At 49.3% G+C, this 12,381-nt stretch overlaps 5 protein-coding genes across 5 annotated transcripts; 1 reads left to right on the top strand and 4 right to left on the bottom strand.

The window, feature by feature from the left end:
• Positions 1 to 1,557: 1,557 nt before the first annotated feature.
• TRIVIDRAFT_64767 (uncharacterized protein) lies at positions 1,558 to 2,345 on the bottom strand (the record flags this gene model as incomplete). Its single annotated transcript, XM_014094045.1, has 2 exons — positions 1,558 to 1,994; positions 2,048 to 2,345. The coding sequence occupies 2 exons, from the start codon at positions 2,343 to 2,345 to the stop codon at positions 1,558 to 1,560; spliced, it is 735 nt and encodes a 244-aa protein (XP_013949520.1).
• Positions 2,346 to 2,870: 525 nt separating this feature from the next.
• TRIVIDRAFT_228354 (uncharacterized protein) lies at positions 2,871 to 3,896 on the top strand (the record flags this gene model as incomplete). Its single annotated transcript, XM_014094044.1, has 5 exons — positions 2,871 to 3,123; positions 3,178 to 3,303; positions 3,354 to 3,478; positions 3,540 to 3,624; positions 3,682 to 3,896. The coding sequence occupies 5 exons, from the start codon at positions 2,871 to 2,873 to the stop codon at positions 3,894 to 3,896; spliced, it is 804 nt and encodes a 267-aa protein (XP_013949519.1).
• A 526-nt stretch (positions 3,897 to 4,422) lies between these two features.
• Positions 4,423 to 6,196, bottom strand: TRIVIDRAFT_74704 (uncharacterized protein; the record flags this gene model as incomplete). The annotated part of the gene is made up of 2 exons (XM_014094043.1): positions 4,423 to 5,937; positions 6,008 to 6,196. The coding sequence occupies one exon, from the start codon at positions 5,792 to 5,794 to the stop codon at positions 4,808 to 4,810; it is 987 nt and encodes a 328-aa protein (XP_013949518.1).
• Positions 6,197 to 8,322: 2,126 nt separating this feature from the next.
• TRIVIDRAFT_38893 (uncharacterized protein) lies at positions 8,323 to 9,249 on the bottom strand (the record flags this gene model as incomplete). Its single annotated transcript, XM_014094042.1, has 1 exon — positions 8,323 to 9,249. The coding sequence occupies one exon, from the start codon at positions 9,247 to 9,249 to the stop codon at positions 8,323 to 8,325; it is 927 nt and encodes a 308-aa protein (XP_013949517.1).
• An 823-nt stretch (positions 9,250 to 10,072) lies between these two features.
• On the bottom strand, positions 10,073 to 11,491 carry TRIVIDRAFT_196192 (uncharacterized protein; the record flags this gene model as incomplete). Its single annotated transcript, XM_014094041.1, has 3 exons — positions 10,073 to 10,952; positions 11,014 to 11,156; positions 11,261 to 11,491. The coding sequence occupies 3 exons, from the start codon at positions 11,489 to 11,491 to the stop codon at positions 10,073 to 10,075; spliced, it is 1,254 nt and encodes a 417-aa protein (XP_013949516.1).
• Between the last annotated feature and the right edge of the window lie 890 nt (positions 11,492 to 12,381).

Genomic DNA, 12,381 nt, shown 5'->3' with positions numbered 1-12,381 from the left:
TATATAGGCTTTTATAAAACTATTAATAACAACTACATTGCTGGATATTATAAATAAATATTTTTAATATAAAAAGCTTATATATATATTATTACAAAAATATTATTATTTTTTATTAATAATCAATATTATAATAAATATATAGGAGTTTATGATTGTTAAGATTTACATAGAAATTACATATAAACACTAACAGATTTACTATATTATTTTTAAATTTATGTAATATATTATATAATTACATAATTAAAATAAATTATATTTTGTTATATAATATTAGTAATTGTATATATTAAATAAAGTTTTTTATATTTATAATTATTTTCTATAATTAATTATGATTTTTTAAAAACTGTGAGTTTTGGTGTAAATGGGTGGCCCTTTACCACGGGTGGCCACCTTCCCTGTGGTCCGACTTACCTTGGGCTTCTATTGACATTCTGTCGGATGAGTGCTGTAATTGTTTGCCCCTGCATAGACGGAAATAAATATGTCAGCAGTGTGCAACGGAAAATCCATGGACATGCGGGTTGGATAGCCGTGTATAGTTCCAATATGGAACTTCTACAGTGAGGGTTTTATCAATATTTGTCAATATATCTGGATGCTTTTTAGCCTCTATTTTCAATGTTATGTGTATGCACCGACACTTGCGCAACGCACTAACGTTGTACAGTCTCTCAAAACAGAAGACGCCTGGAACACAGTCAACTTCTAGCGAAAGCCACAGGAAGACAAAGATTAGTCCCGATCTTCCCGTTACAATGGCGTGCTTTGACGTATTATACCCCAAGCCACAGATTTTACCTGTGCCAGATGTGTTGATTCCGTCTTATTTTAAAGTCATCATCCTGGGGGCTGTCATTGTCAGCAACTAGAGCGCCACGTGTCTGAAGAGCAAAATCACATTTTCAACAGCCATTTTGTAATCATCGTGGGCTACAATTGCATCAGAAAACAAGTAAGCTCACTCATTATAGTTAAGAGTTGAGGGTTATTGGTTGTACATGTCTAGAGTCAACAACTGATTAGTAGTTGCGGATGGAGAACAAGTTGTATTAGTGGGGAGTTTCGGGAGGAGTGAAAGTCATGACAAGTGGATTTGAGTTCTGTTTAGTTAGAAATCTTTAATTTTATTTCGTACTCTGTCCAACTAAGAGACATGATTAGTTTCGACTGGTACAACTCTCTCTTCGGTGGTGCTTTTGTTCTCCGACCCCAGCCAAGTTACCAATGCCTGCAAGTTAATTGTTCTTTTATCAAACGTATGTCCACCTTATGGAGTATTACTCGGTGCTTCAACTTGGATAATTTTGGCCTTCTCACCGCTATGTCTTAACTGGAACATTAAACCATTGAAGCCGCTGATGGTTGACCAGACTCTTCTACTGTAAATCATAATAGCCTAATTACTGCTAGCCTCACATACAGCCATCTGCTCATCAAGATTGTGACAATTTCTCGTTATAATCATTATCTACTTCTGTCTAGGAACAATGGTGCGACCACTTTTGAGTTTAGCTGCGTCTGAATGCCCCGGCAACTTCAATAATAGCTTTAAGCGAAAATCTCTGCCACATCAACTCCTTTAGGAGCAGAAGCAGCGCGAGCAAAGATCTCGGCCACGTCAACACCCTGGGGGGCTGGAGCAGAACGAGCGAAGATTTCAGCAGTATCGACGCCCTTAGGAGTAGGGGCACCACGAGCAAAGATCTCAGCGGTGTCAACGCCCTGGGGGGTGGGGACATCATTGCGGGCGAAGATCTCGGCAGTGTCAACACCTTGGGGTGTTGGAGCACCACGAGCAAAGATCTCAGCAGTATCAACACCTTTGGGTGTGGGAGCGTTACGAGCAAAGATTTCGGCCGTGTCAACGCCCTTGGGAGTTGGGGCGTTGCGAGCGAATATCTCAGCGGTATCAACACCCTGAGGAGTAGGGGCTCCACGAGCAAAGATCTCAGCGGTGTCAACGCCCTGGGGGATAGGAGCCTTCACTACATCGTACGATGTTAGCATAAAATGATTACAGAATTTCCGTTTTTCTTACCTGGAATGGGGTTTGCGATGGCAGAACCAACAAGAGGTGGCGAGAACCGCGGCTGAGACACTGGAGAAATACATCTTCGAGTTAAGGTTAGGAAGTTGACACTGTTTAAACAATGTTTCGTAGAGTTTCGTAGAGTTTCGTAGAGTTTTGTAGAAGCTAAAGGATGAGGTGGGAAGATTGTGATTGTCTCTGAGATGAGATGACGTGATTTTTGCGAGACGAGCTGATACTTATAGTTCTTGAGTTGAAGTGATACTCGCAACCCTTGAGTAGTTGAAACTCGGACATCATAGTCCATGAATCATAAAGTTACAAAAATAAACCTTTTCATCCACCGTAAATCCACTGTAATATTGATTCGTCCCCCCATGTCGTCTTGATATCGCACCGCGACGTTGATATCGGCGGTGAGTCCTAGTTTTGACTGATTTAATGCTGTTTTCATCGTTACCTGGAATGGTGCAATCTCGGAGCTTACTCAGACCGCACGAAAAGAAGTATTGGCAGATGCATGATTCGCTTGTCTATCAAGGATCCGAAGACATATTAACTCGACTACTGTGTCGGATGTAACTCGTCCTATGGTCCGGGCATCCGAAGGGGTCTTAGTGGATAGATCTCCCTTGCATCTAATACAGGTCATGTTACGTACTCCGTTCTGAATTGCAATTAGGCGCCTGTCATACTTCCAGTTGGTCACACGCTTCACTTTATTAGACAAACAAGGCAACAATACCGAGCCACATATTCCAACCTTCTTCTTTGTTCCCTCTTTCTACTGCTCAACTGTTCAACTTTGGTCGCCATATTCTGTGCTTTCACAATGGCTGTTTCCTTTTCTCGACTCTCCATGAGTGACAGCTCGTCAGAGAACGACGAGTCTGACCGACTCATGGAGAAAGGTGGCTCGGTCGAATCACTCTTGCCAACAACAAGAAATAATGTACCAAAGGGCTTCACTTGGGGAAGATTGTACTCCCTTGTACTTCACTTACTATGTGTTGGCTTGATAGTTGCCCTCTGGATGGGCCGTCAAGAAAGGTCGTACGCTGCGGCTCTTCGCGGACGTAGTTGGTGTAAGTTTCTACAATCACAACCTATTTAAAGCCCAAAAGCTTACTATCGGTTAGCTCCTGCCGCAAAATATGTTGAATATGAAGTCAATGAAGATCACCCTATGGGCTATCACGAAGTCAACAAGTATGCCGGGCCTCCAGACGCAGCTCAAGACGCGGCGTGGGACGCCCTGATTAGGCGTACGTATCCGTCTTTCAAGCGAAGCCGATTTCAACTAACAATACCACAGCCGTCTATTTCAACGCAAGTGTCGAAGAACTGAAAACGGCGGGAGAGTCATTTGAAAACATTGCCGAGTTGACTGGTGGCGGCTATCCTGCCAGCCTCGGCGTCTATCACGAACTACACTGTGTGGTAATTTTCTTCTCTTTCCTTCTCAACTTCTCTGAACTAGATAATCTGACATTTGCTACAGCGGCAACTGCGCTTCTGGCTTTACCGCGACTACTACTACCCAAACCTCACCAAGGCAGAAGATGAATACCTCCACACCCATCTCGGTTCGTAACTCCGTGCCCGCACTTTCAGCAAACTTACTAACTCAAGTAAACTCGCAGATCATTGCACAGAAACCCTCCGCCTAGCCATCATGTGTCACGGCGATACAGGGATGTATACGTTCGCTTGGATGGATCCCAAAGCACCCAAGCCGATGACGCAGACAAACTCCAAGTTGGCCTGTGTAAAATGGAGCTCCATCGAAGATTATGCCCGCACTAGAATGATACCGACGCATCCTTCTCTGATTCACCCATCAGGTAGTTCCAATTAATTAATTTGTATGGCTTCACTCAATAGGTTGTGATAATTGCGCACAACGCATTGGCTCGTTCTTTAAAATTTAGAAAGAGAATGGCCCGCAGAGAAAAAATGAATAAAAATAAAGAGTTCAAGGCCAGTAATTTGAAGTATTATGTCATATGGGCTGTATGATACTAAACGTTTTTAATTTTTCTCCCAAGCTACTCGATGGTTCTTTATGACATAAGACTTGTTGCGTCGCAATATGAAACACCTACCATTTCTTCAACTGTGTAATGGTAGGAGTAGCAAGGGGCGGTATAATAAATATTAATCTACTCACAAGCACCGTTTGAATAAACTATATATCTTATATCTCCCTTGACCTGTAACTTGAGATTCATGCATTGTTATTTGGCTATGCCGCAATTCAGGGTAGGTCACAATGAGGGGTTAACTCAACTTACATATTCTACATCATGTCAATGACAATATGTACGTTGACAGGAATAGATCTATAAACTTCAAAGCTTCACTGCTGCTGGTAGACTGAAATTGAGAATGGTATAATAATGAATTAACGTACGCGTTACGGCGACGCCACATAATTGACTAAACAACTACTTGAACAAGTTCATTATCATCTAAGCGAGAAGAATAAAAGAAAGGAAAATGCACCGTCGCACATCCCATTGCAGGGACGCAAACCGCCGTCGTGGATCTGCTGGTACACCACTCGCTATGCAGGCTGTAGTATACAATATCTATCCCGATCCTCGAAAACCCAATCCCACCCGAAACGAAAAGAAAAAAACGCCGAGAGAAAAGGAATCATGCCAGGTTTATGTGATGGACCAGTCTGAGGTGAGGCTCTCCCACCTATCCAGTTTCCAAATCCCGGCGGAGCACGGGGGGATCCTAAGCAGACCTGCTGCGAGTCGATCAACCCAGCATGATCCAAGTCTCTCCGGATGGGTTGTTTGCGTTCTCCACAATCTCCGTCTGGGACGGCACATCATCATCAAGCTCACTATCGGTAAAGCAATCGTAATCAGAGAGGTCAACCATCAACTCTGGGGGTTGAGATGTCTCGACATCAAATGTTGGATTTGACGCGTCCTGGCCGTAGACGACTCTTAGCGAAGGGAAGGCCTCATTTGTCTCTGAGTCGTCAGCAGCTGAACGCCGAGCTGTTGAAGCATTTGACTTGGCGCTACACTCGCCAATGTCGGTATAGGAGAGGACGAGGGCGGCAGGCTTGGCCTTCTTTGACTTGCGGCCCCGCTTCGCAGGACGAATGGTGTACACTGGGTCCTCGTGCTGGATACTGTTGAGGTTGAAGATTTCCTCAGGGCGCTGCTCATCACCGTCGTAGAGCAGGCCCTGGTGGTAAAGCTCAGCGATCTGCGCATCTTCACTGTCGGGGGAAGTGCGAATGTGGACTTTGCCCTTGGCGGTGCTGGCAACACGGAAAGCCTCCTCGCGCTCCAGGCTGGGCCGTCTAACAAGTCGAGAAGCGTCGCCTGGGAGCGGCAACTCGCTGCGAGCGAGATCCCGGCCCTCCTCCTCGTCGTTCCGAGGTGATACGGTGGGAGCGCGGGTCTCACGCTTGGGCTGCTGTTCACGAGCAGTGGCTATGACGGCGCGAATGTCCCTCTCGACATGCGATCGAAGAGGACGAGGAGCCTCGAAGGAGCCTCCATCCTTTCGTCGGGCCGCCCACACACCGGAGAGGCATGGAAAGGTGGGGGTTTCCTGGTAGGAGAACTGATGATAGATGGCATGGTTCTTGGACTCCATCAAGCGCTTCGCCGTAGACCTGATCAGATAATTGGTGCCACGGCGTCGGAGGACGCCGCGCTTGGACTGGACATGGCGGCGCTTGGAAGCGGCGGATGCAAGGGACTTGTGATCAATGATGACATCCATGATGGCTTATATAGGTATGCGACTGCTGCAGTGGACAGATACGAGAGAGAAGCTTGGTAGCGGATCGGATGGCAGTGGAAGATGGTCGAATGCGAAGATGTCACAGAAGACGACGGGTATAGGGCGTAGGAAGAAGTGATGTACTGTTGAAAGGGGTGCCATGTCAGTCGAGATAGGAAAGACTAACACGATTCTAGCCAGGGGATCACTTACCAGGGCGTGTAGGTACTAAGCACGAAGGGGTACCAACGTACGAAGTAGATGAGGCACTAGGTAGGTAGGTAGATGGTAGGTATTACAAACGAGCAAAGGACACGCAGTGAAGCGGTTACAGAAGGCGCACTCAAAGGAATAAGGCGCGCCCAAAGAAGGGATTGGATCGTGTTTGCCTTTATGAAGTAGAAGCTCAAAGAGCCGTGTAGAAGCAGCAAGGAAGACAAAGAGAGGCCCTAGCACGCTACCCCGGCCTAGCAGAACATCTTATACCAGTTGCCCTCTGGCTGCTATCACGTCCTGCTCAACAGGCTGATGGCGTGCTGATTGGCCATGGGAAGAGTCATCTGGCCGTGCTGGACGAGCGCATGACGTGACTCACTCTATTCCAAGGATTGGCCGGGCTGGTGGCGCAGTTGGCCAGCGAGAGACGGCCCTCGGGAAAAGGGGCTGTTGGCTGGAAGCGGAAGAGCGCCATTGCGAGGCTGACGGGAAGGACGGCGCCGGAGTACTTGTACGAGTAGCAGTACTTTGCGTTGTACAGTACAGTTCGGTTATGCTTGTGCTTTGTGCTAGGTGAAAGAAGGTGTGGACGATGATGAAGAGGTGTGTCACCGGTAAGAATACGGGGCAGAATAGGAGGCAGACACCGGAAGAGGAAAGCGGCGTGAGGCCTGCATGCATTGGGGAGTGCGGAGTACAGGGAAGCGAGTGGATACCGCCAGGTACCAGCGTATCTCACACGTCATATCAGCAGGAGGTGCTGAGTACTTGGGACCCCATGACACAAACAAGACGTATCATGTACTGCTACTTGCTATCAATAGCCCGCAAGGTACTGGTTCGGTAGTCGATGCTTCCAGCAGCGTGGGATGGGACAGCCTGGACGGGACATGCAACCCCTTCCTCCCAACGCCAGTATCAATCATGATTACCAGTACAGTGCACGCCTTACAGTCCATGTGGTCTAAGTAAGATGAGATGCACCCTGCTGGAAAGAGTAGCAGAAGAGTAAGCTGCACAGGTGCATAGTAGTTCGGACTCTTATCAGCTTTCCGAGATCATGCAGGAGTTCCGGGTACTTATTACTTTAGGTAATAGGTAGGTCCTTTGTGATGATTTCACCCAGCAAATGAGCACAAAGATTACGGAGCAATACCTACTTAGTATAGAGCCATTGCCGCGGCTCACGCAGGATTGCTTCCCCGGAGCCTAAAATGGCCGGGCTGCGTTGGCCGATGCCGCGCGCCTCACATGGGGGCAAAGAGCCGCTATCAGTGGCTTACTAGGAGGCGACCCTTGGTTATCTGTGGCTTGAACTCGAGTGTCTCACAATGATGGAGGAGTGCCTAGCACCAGTTGCCTGTAGGCCTATAGGGGGGCCTCTCTAGGCTACAGTGGCCCACGAGAGTCATTCACAGCCACGAGACCAACGCTCCAGCGCACTCCCGAGGCTCTGCGCCAGCCCGCGAACTGTGCCATGTGAACAAGGCAAAAGGCAGACTGACATTCAAAACAACTTGATGGTGAAAAGGCAATATTACGGGGTACGTCCGCAATTTGGCTATGGGGAGATGGGGGATGCAATCAAAGGAGTCGAGACCGCTATTTGGTCCTGTGCAGAGGATGGAACGGCTATTAGTGTAGTAGCGAATCATATGAGCACCTCTGCAGTTGTTCTTACGCCATTGCCGACAAAGTACCAGTACTCGTACCATATGGCTTATATTCTATTAGGTACTATTAGGTAGTCTAGTTGATTAACATCCGCGGCAAAATGATTGGTACGTAATAAGATGGATGGGTATCGTTTCAGACGAAATGCGTACGGAGCAGACCGGAGCCGAGGAGATGGTGGCAGCAGGATTGTCGCGTCAGATCCGATATGGGGTGCAGCGCAGATTGCAAGGTAATAGTGCTAGTACTAGTACTTCGTATTCTTGCTCACGGTGATAACAATGAAGCCCGTCCATGCCCAATATAAGTCTCAAGCAATATTTATGCAGTGTGCCATCCATCAATACTGCAGTAGCAACGCGCTGGATGCATGTTTCGGCCCATCAGATGCAATTATCATCACAATCTACAGGCGAGTTTAGCACTAAGGCACATGTAGGTAAATATCATTGATGTTACGTTAGCCGAACCCATCAGGGTACGTAGCATTGCATTCATCCCATCACCGATAAGGCCCAGCCGATAGCGCTGATAACAAACCACCCCAGATTGATGACGGAATCGTGTTTGCATTCAATTCTATAAACAAGATCTCATGATAAGTATATCGCTCCCAATACATTCACAGTACAGTACAATCACAGTGCCTCGTCCAGCTTGACGTCCATCGCCGCCAGGTACGTCTTGACATCCGTCATCGCCATCCCCCGCGCTGAATTCACCGTCTTGTCCTGGCCCCAAGCCACCCCCCTGCCCTGAGCAAACGTATCCCTGTACTTGACCATGGTGTTGTCCGGATCCTCGCGCATCTGCTTGGCCAGCTCGTCCAGGTCCCAGAGCTCGCGCCGGAACTGGACGCCAAAGCGCTCGTCCAATAGATCGCCCACCTGCGCGTACGTGAGAGTGTCGCCCGCCACGTAGACGCACTGGTTCTTGACGCCTTGGGGATCCAGCACCACCTCCGCCGTCGCCCGGCCAATGTCCACGGGCGTTGTCAGCGTGATGCTGTTGTCCCACGAGCCGAGGCCGCGCACTGTCTTGGTGCTGAAGTCGACGATGCCGAATTCCGGCACGAAGAGGAAGCTCATGAAGAGGCCCGTCGACACGATGATCCATTCCGTGGCATCTTGCGCGCGTAGCATCGCTCGCACGCGCAGCTGCTCATCAAACAGATCCTGCGAACTGCCCAGGCCGATTGCGTCGTAGTCCATGCCAAACTGCCAGGGAAACCATCGCACCTTGGCCTCGAGCGCAGCCTGCGACAGCTTGGTCTGCGTTCCAGACGGCAGGCCCATGCCGTTGCAGGACACCACTGTGTCGTATCTGGCGAAGATGGCGGCGAGCTCCGACACCGAAGCCTGCACCACATCAGCCGCCTCGAAGTGGACGTCCAGCGCTCTGATTTGCTGAATCAGCCTCTTCTTATCGGGGGCGGCAGAGTCCAGTGTGGCCTGGCGCATCATGACGGTGATTCTGCTGTGGTTGCGCTTGGGGTGTCTGGAGAGCGCGTCCAGCACGGCGAGGCCAAGCTCGCCAGCACCCAGCACGAGGATGTTGTCAGTCATTGCTATGTTGTGATTGAGCTGTCGGTTGAGAGCCTGGAGATTGGCAAATGTGAGTTGGGGACGAGCATCATGATCGCCGTCCATTGGCCCTTATTTAACTTTGGCACTTGTTGAGCTTCGAATCGTCAACCGGCCTCCCCATAGAAGAATTTTCCCTCTTAGGCCATTACATGGCATGACCTCTGCCAGCCTTGATTCTTTCATTGGCCCGTCCAGCTTAACGCAGTTACTACTTTGTCGCATACATACTGTACTACTAAGCATTGCCGTCCTTGGCAACCGGTCCCTGACAAATGCCCTACCCTGCTTGTACGAAGATACGAAGATACGAAAATATACGAACGGCAAGCTCCATCGAACTTCTCGCAAACCGCATAGCTGCAACCTGCTATTCTTCTACGGGCATTTAGACTAGCTGAGGCGGAGTCTGGCATCGCCTTTGTTCGCGTTCGCGACGGATTTAAGCTACTTTGGCGGGGGAGAGAGGGGTCGAGTCATGTTAGTGAAATGTACGAGGAATCCGACTGCTGGCTAACAGCGTTGGATTCCCGGAGATTATTTTGGCTAGGCACAAAGGTTAAATGTTGACAGCTGCCGAGCTAGTTGCATTTGAAGGTTATGAATATTCTAGAAACTGACATCATCTGTCTTGGATATCTCCTACCGAGTGGCTACTCTTGTTTCTAAAACGCCGAAACAAGGCGGAAGACCTTGCTTGCATCATCTATCTAGTGAGGAGCGGTTATTTTCCTCGTTCGAGGCTGATGCTTTGGAACGTCTCTTACTGCGTTCGTGTTTACATAATGGCGATGCCGAGACACAACTAAACGGTCGTGTTCTTGTTGGCGAATCCCACAACATTGTTGCCAAAGTCAAAGACGACAAACTGAGCCTTCAAAGCAATGTCTCCCAACACGGCAAACGGCGCGCCCTCGGAATCCTGGAGGCCGCCGTAGCAATATGTCCTGTTCATCCTTCCATAGTTCATGTAAGTGCCTGGGATGACGCCTCTGTACTTGCCCAGCCCAAAGACAAAGTCGGGCAGCTTAGCGGTGCAGGGCACCACCATCATGCCGACGTCGTCGTTCATGGTCGAGCCGTTGACCTGCGCATAGTAGGCGTTGACGATGTCGGTGGGCGTCAGGAGCAGCGTGGTGCCAGTGTCGGCGATGGCGTTCCATACACGGGACACGTACTTTGACTCGTCGCTGCCGACGCGGTAGCCGCTGACGGAGATTTCCCATAGGGGGCCCTTGGGGTTGATGGCGGCGTACTGGATGTCGCCCGTGTACTCGGAGGCGTTGATGTAGCCAAAGTTGTAGTTGCCGGGCTTGCCCTTCTTGAGGTTGGCGGTGAAGAGCGGCTTCGCGAGCTGGTCCTTGATGTTGTCCAGATACGTCTTCTGCTTGTCGGGACGGACCGTGTTGCCAGCGCTGCCGGCGGCGCCCAGGAGGCCAGATGCGAAGGTGTCGTCGCTGATGTCGTCGGAGACTCTGATGGCTGATTCTATGGCCTGTTGGTCAAAGAAGGTATTGCCGATCTGCACGCGGTCCTTGTAGACGATGCCGTTGGCGCTGGAGCCGTCGCCGTACCTGATGAGCCATGATAACCCGGTCTGGCGGCGGCTTGTGTTTGAGGCGTTCGGGTCGTAAATGGCCTGGCCTTGAATTTGAGACGGATATGTGTCCGTTGAGAGGACCCAGCTGCATTTGATTGGTGTTAGAGGACGGTATATACACTCTCAACACAATGAAATCAACTTACAGATCTGACGAACCGGTATCAAGGTTCAGGGGCACGGTCTGAGGGGGTGTGCCAATCTTGACAGGCAAAACATATTCTGAATCGGCCCCCGGAGCCGGTGTGGCAACAGCAGTGCCCGTCTGATTGCCTGTTTCCTCAACCAGCTCGTTATTCACGGTTCCTTGAAACGCAAGGAGATGCTGGGGAGGGTAGAGAACTTACCAGCGTCAAGGAGCGAGCTGAACCTGCGGTGGAGATCCGGATTGACCCTTATCGCGTGCTTGATATGCTCTGATACCTGGGGGCTGTACTTTGCTAGAGCCGCAATGTAGCTGGCAGGGACATTGGGCCCTCGGAATCGTTCATTTTGGATCTGAGTAATGGAAAACGTCTTGCCATCCTCAGGGGCCTGGGCTGCTTCGCTCCTTGGCTGGGCCACTGACGCTGAAGCAGAGTTTGCTAAATATGCAAGTGTGAGAGCGGCTGCGTGGAACTTCATGATGGAATTGGTGTAATCCGAAGAATTTACAACAGAAAAAAGCAACTATGTCAAAAGCAAGTATCAACTATCAGCGGCTCTCTGCTCTTTTGAGTCGAGACCAGATGAAGCTGCTGATGCAAAAGGGGGGAGAGCTGGACAATCTCGTCCCTTTCATTTATGATATATATACTATGGCATTCCGGAATGAAACGGCTCTCTGCCTTTGGATTCCAGCTCCATTATGCTGTTTTACAAGCTGCAGCAGCCCGACTTCCGTATATCTACTGATCATTTCCGTGTGTAGAGATTTGGGCCGCCGCGTGATGGCCGGCCAAGTCATGGCAAGGAATGCGAGGCGAGGCATGTGCATGGTAATATTTGCATGCTGAAGAGAGCATGGCGTCCGCATGTCGACGAAATTGCGGGAAGGCGAGGGCATTTTGCGAGACATTCTATTCTCCTTGGTGCCGATCATGGGGATTGACCGAGACATTGAAAAGCAGCAGATATGCGTGGTCGTCCTTGGCCCTCTTCCGTTCACATCTTGGCTGTCTCCGATGGTCACGACTGCATTTCAGTTGCAAAAAGTGCTACCTAGTAATTGGTAAAGCTTAAAGATTGCAGCTTGATGACGGCATTGATTTCAATTCTTTATGCATGGCGTTTGGGCTTGAATGCATATTCTCTGTCTCAGTTGATCACATGGATGAGGCCTCCTTGCCTTTCTTGACACGGCATCCAGCGGCTTTTGAGCTCTGAGTCAACAAGAGCAAATCTGACTCTGTTTGACTTACAAATGGCAATTCAAGCCTTTTTGCCACAGCTTTGTAAAAGGATTGACAAGGATGTGAGACTCACGACGGGGTGTTGGAAATGAGGATTTCACATTCAAGGGGCACTCGCCACAG

The sequence above is a fragment of the Trichoderma virens genome (assembly GCF_000170995.1).
Source record: "Trichoderma virens Gv29-8 chromosome Unknown TRIVIscaffold_92, whole genome shotgun sequence".
NCBI lineage: Eukaryota > Fungi > Ascomycota > Sordariomycetes > Hypocreales > Hypocreaceae > Trichoderma > Trichoderma virens.
The sequence above is the reverse complement of the archived record's forward strand: the minus strand, read 5'-3'. Positions and strand labels throughout refer to the sequence as shown.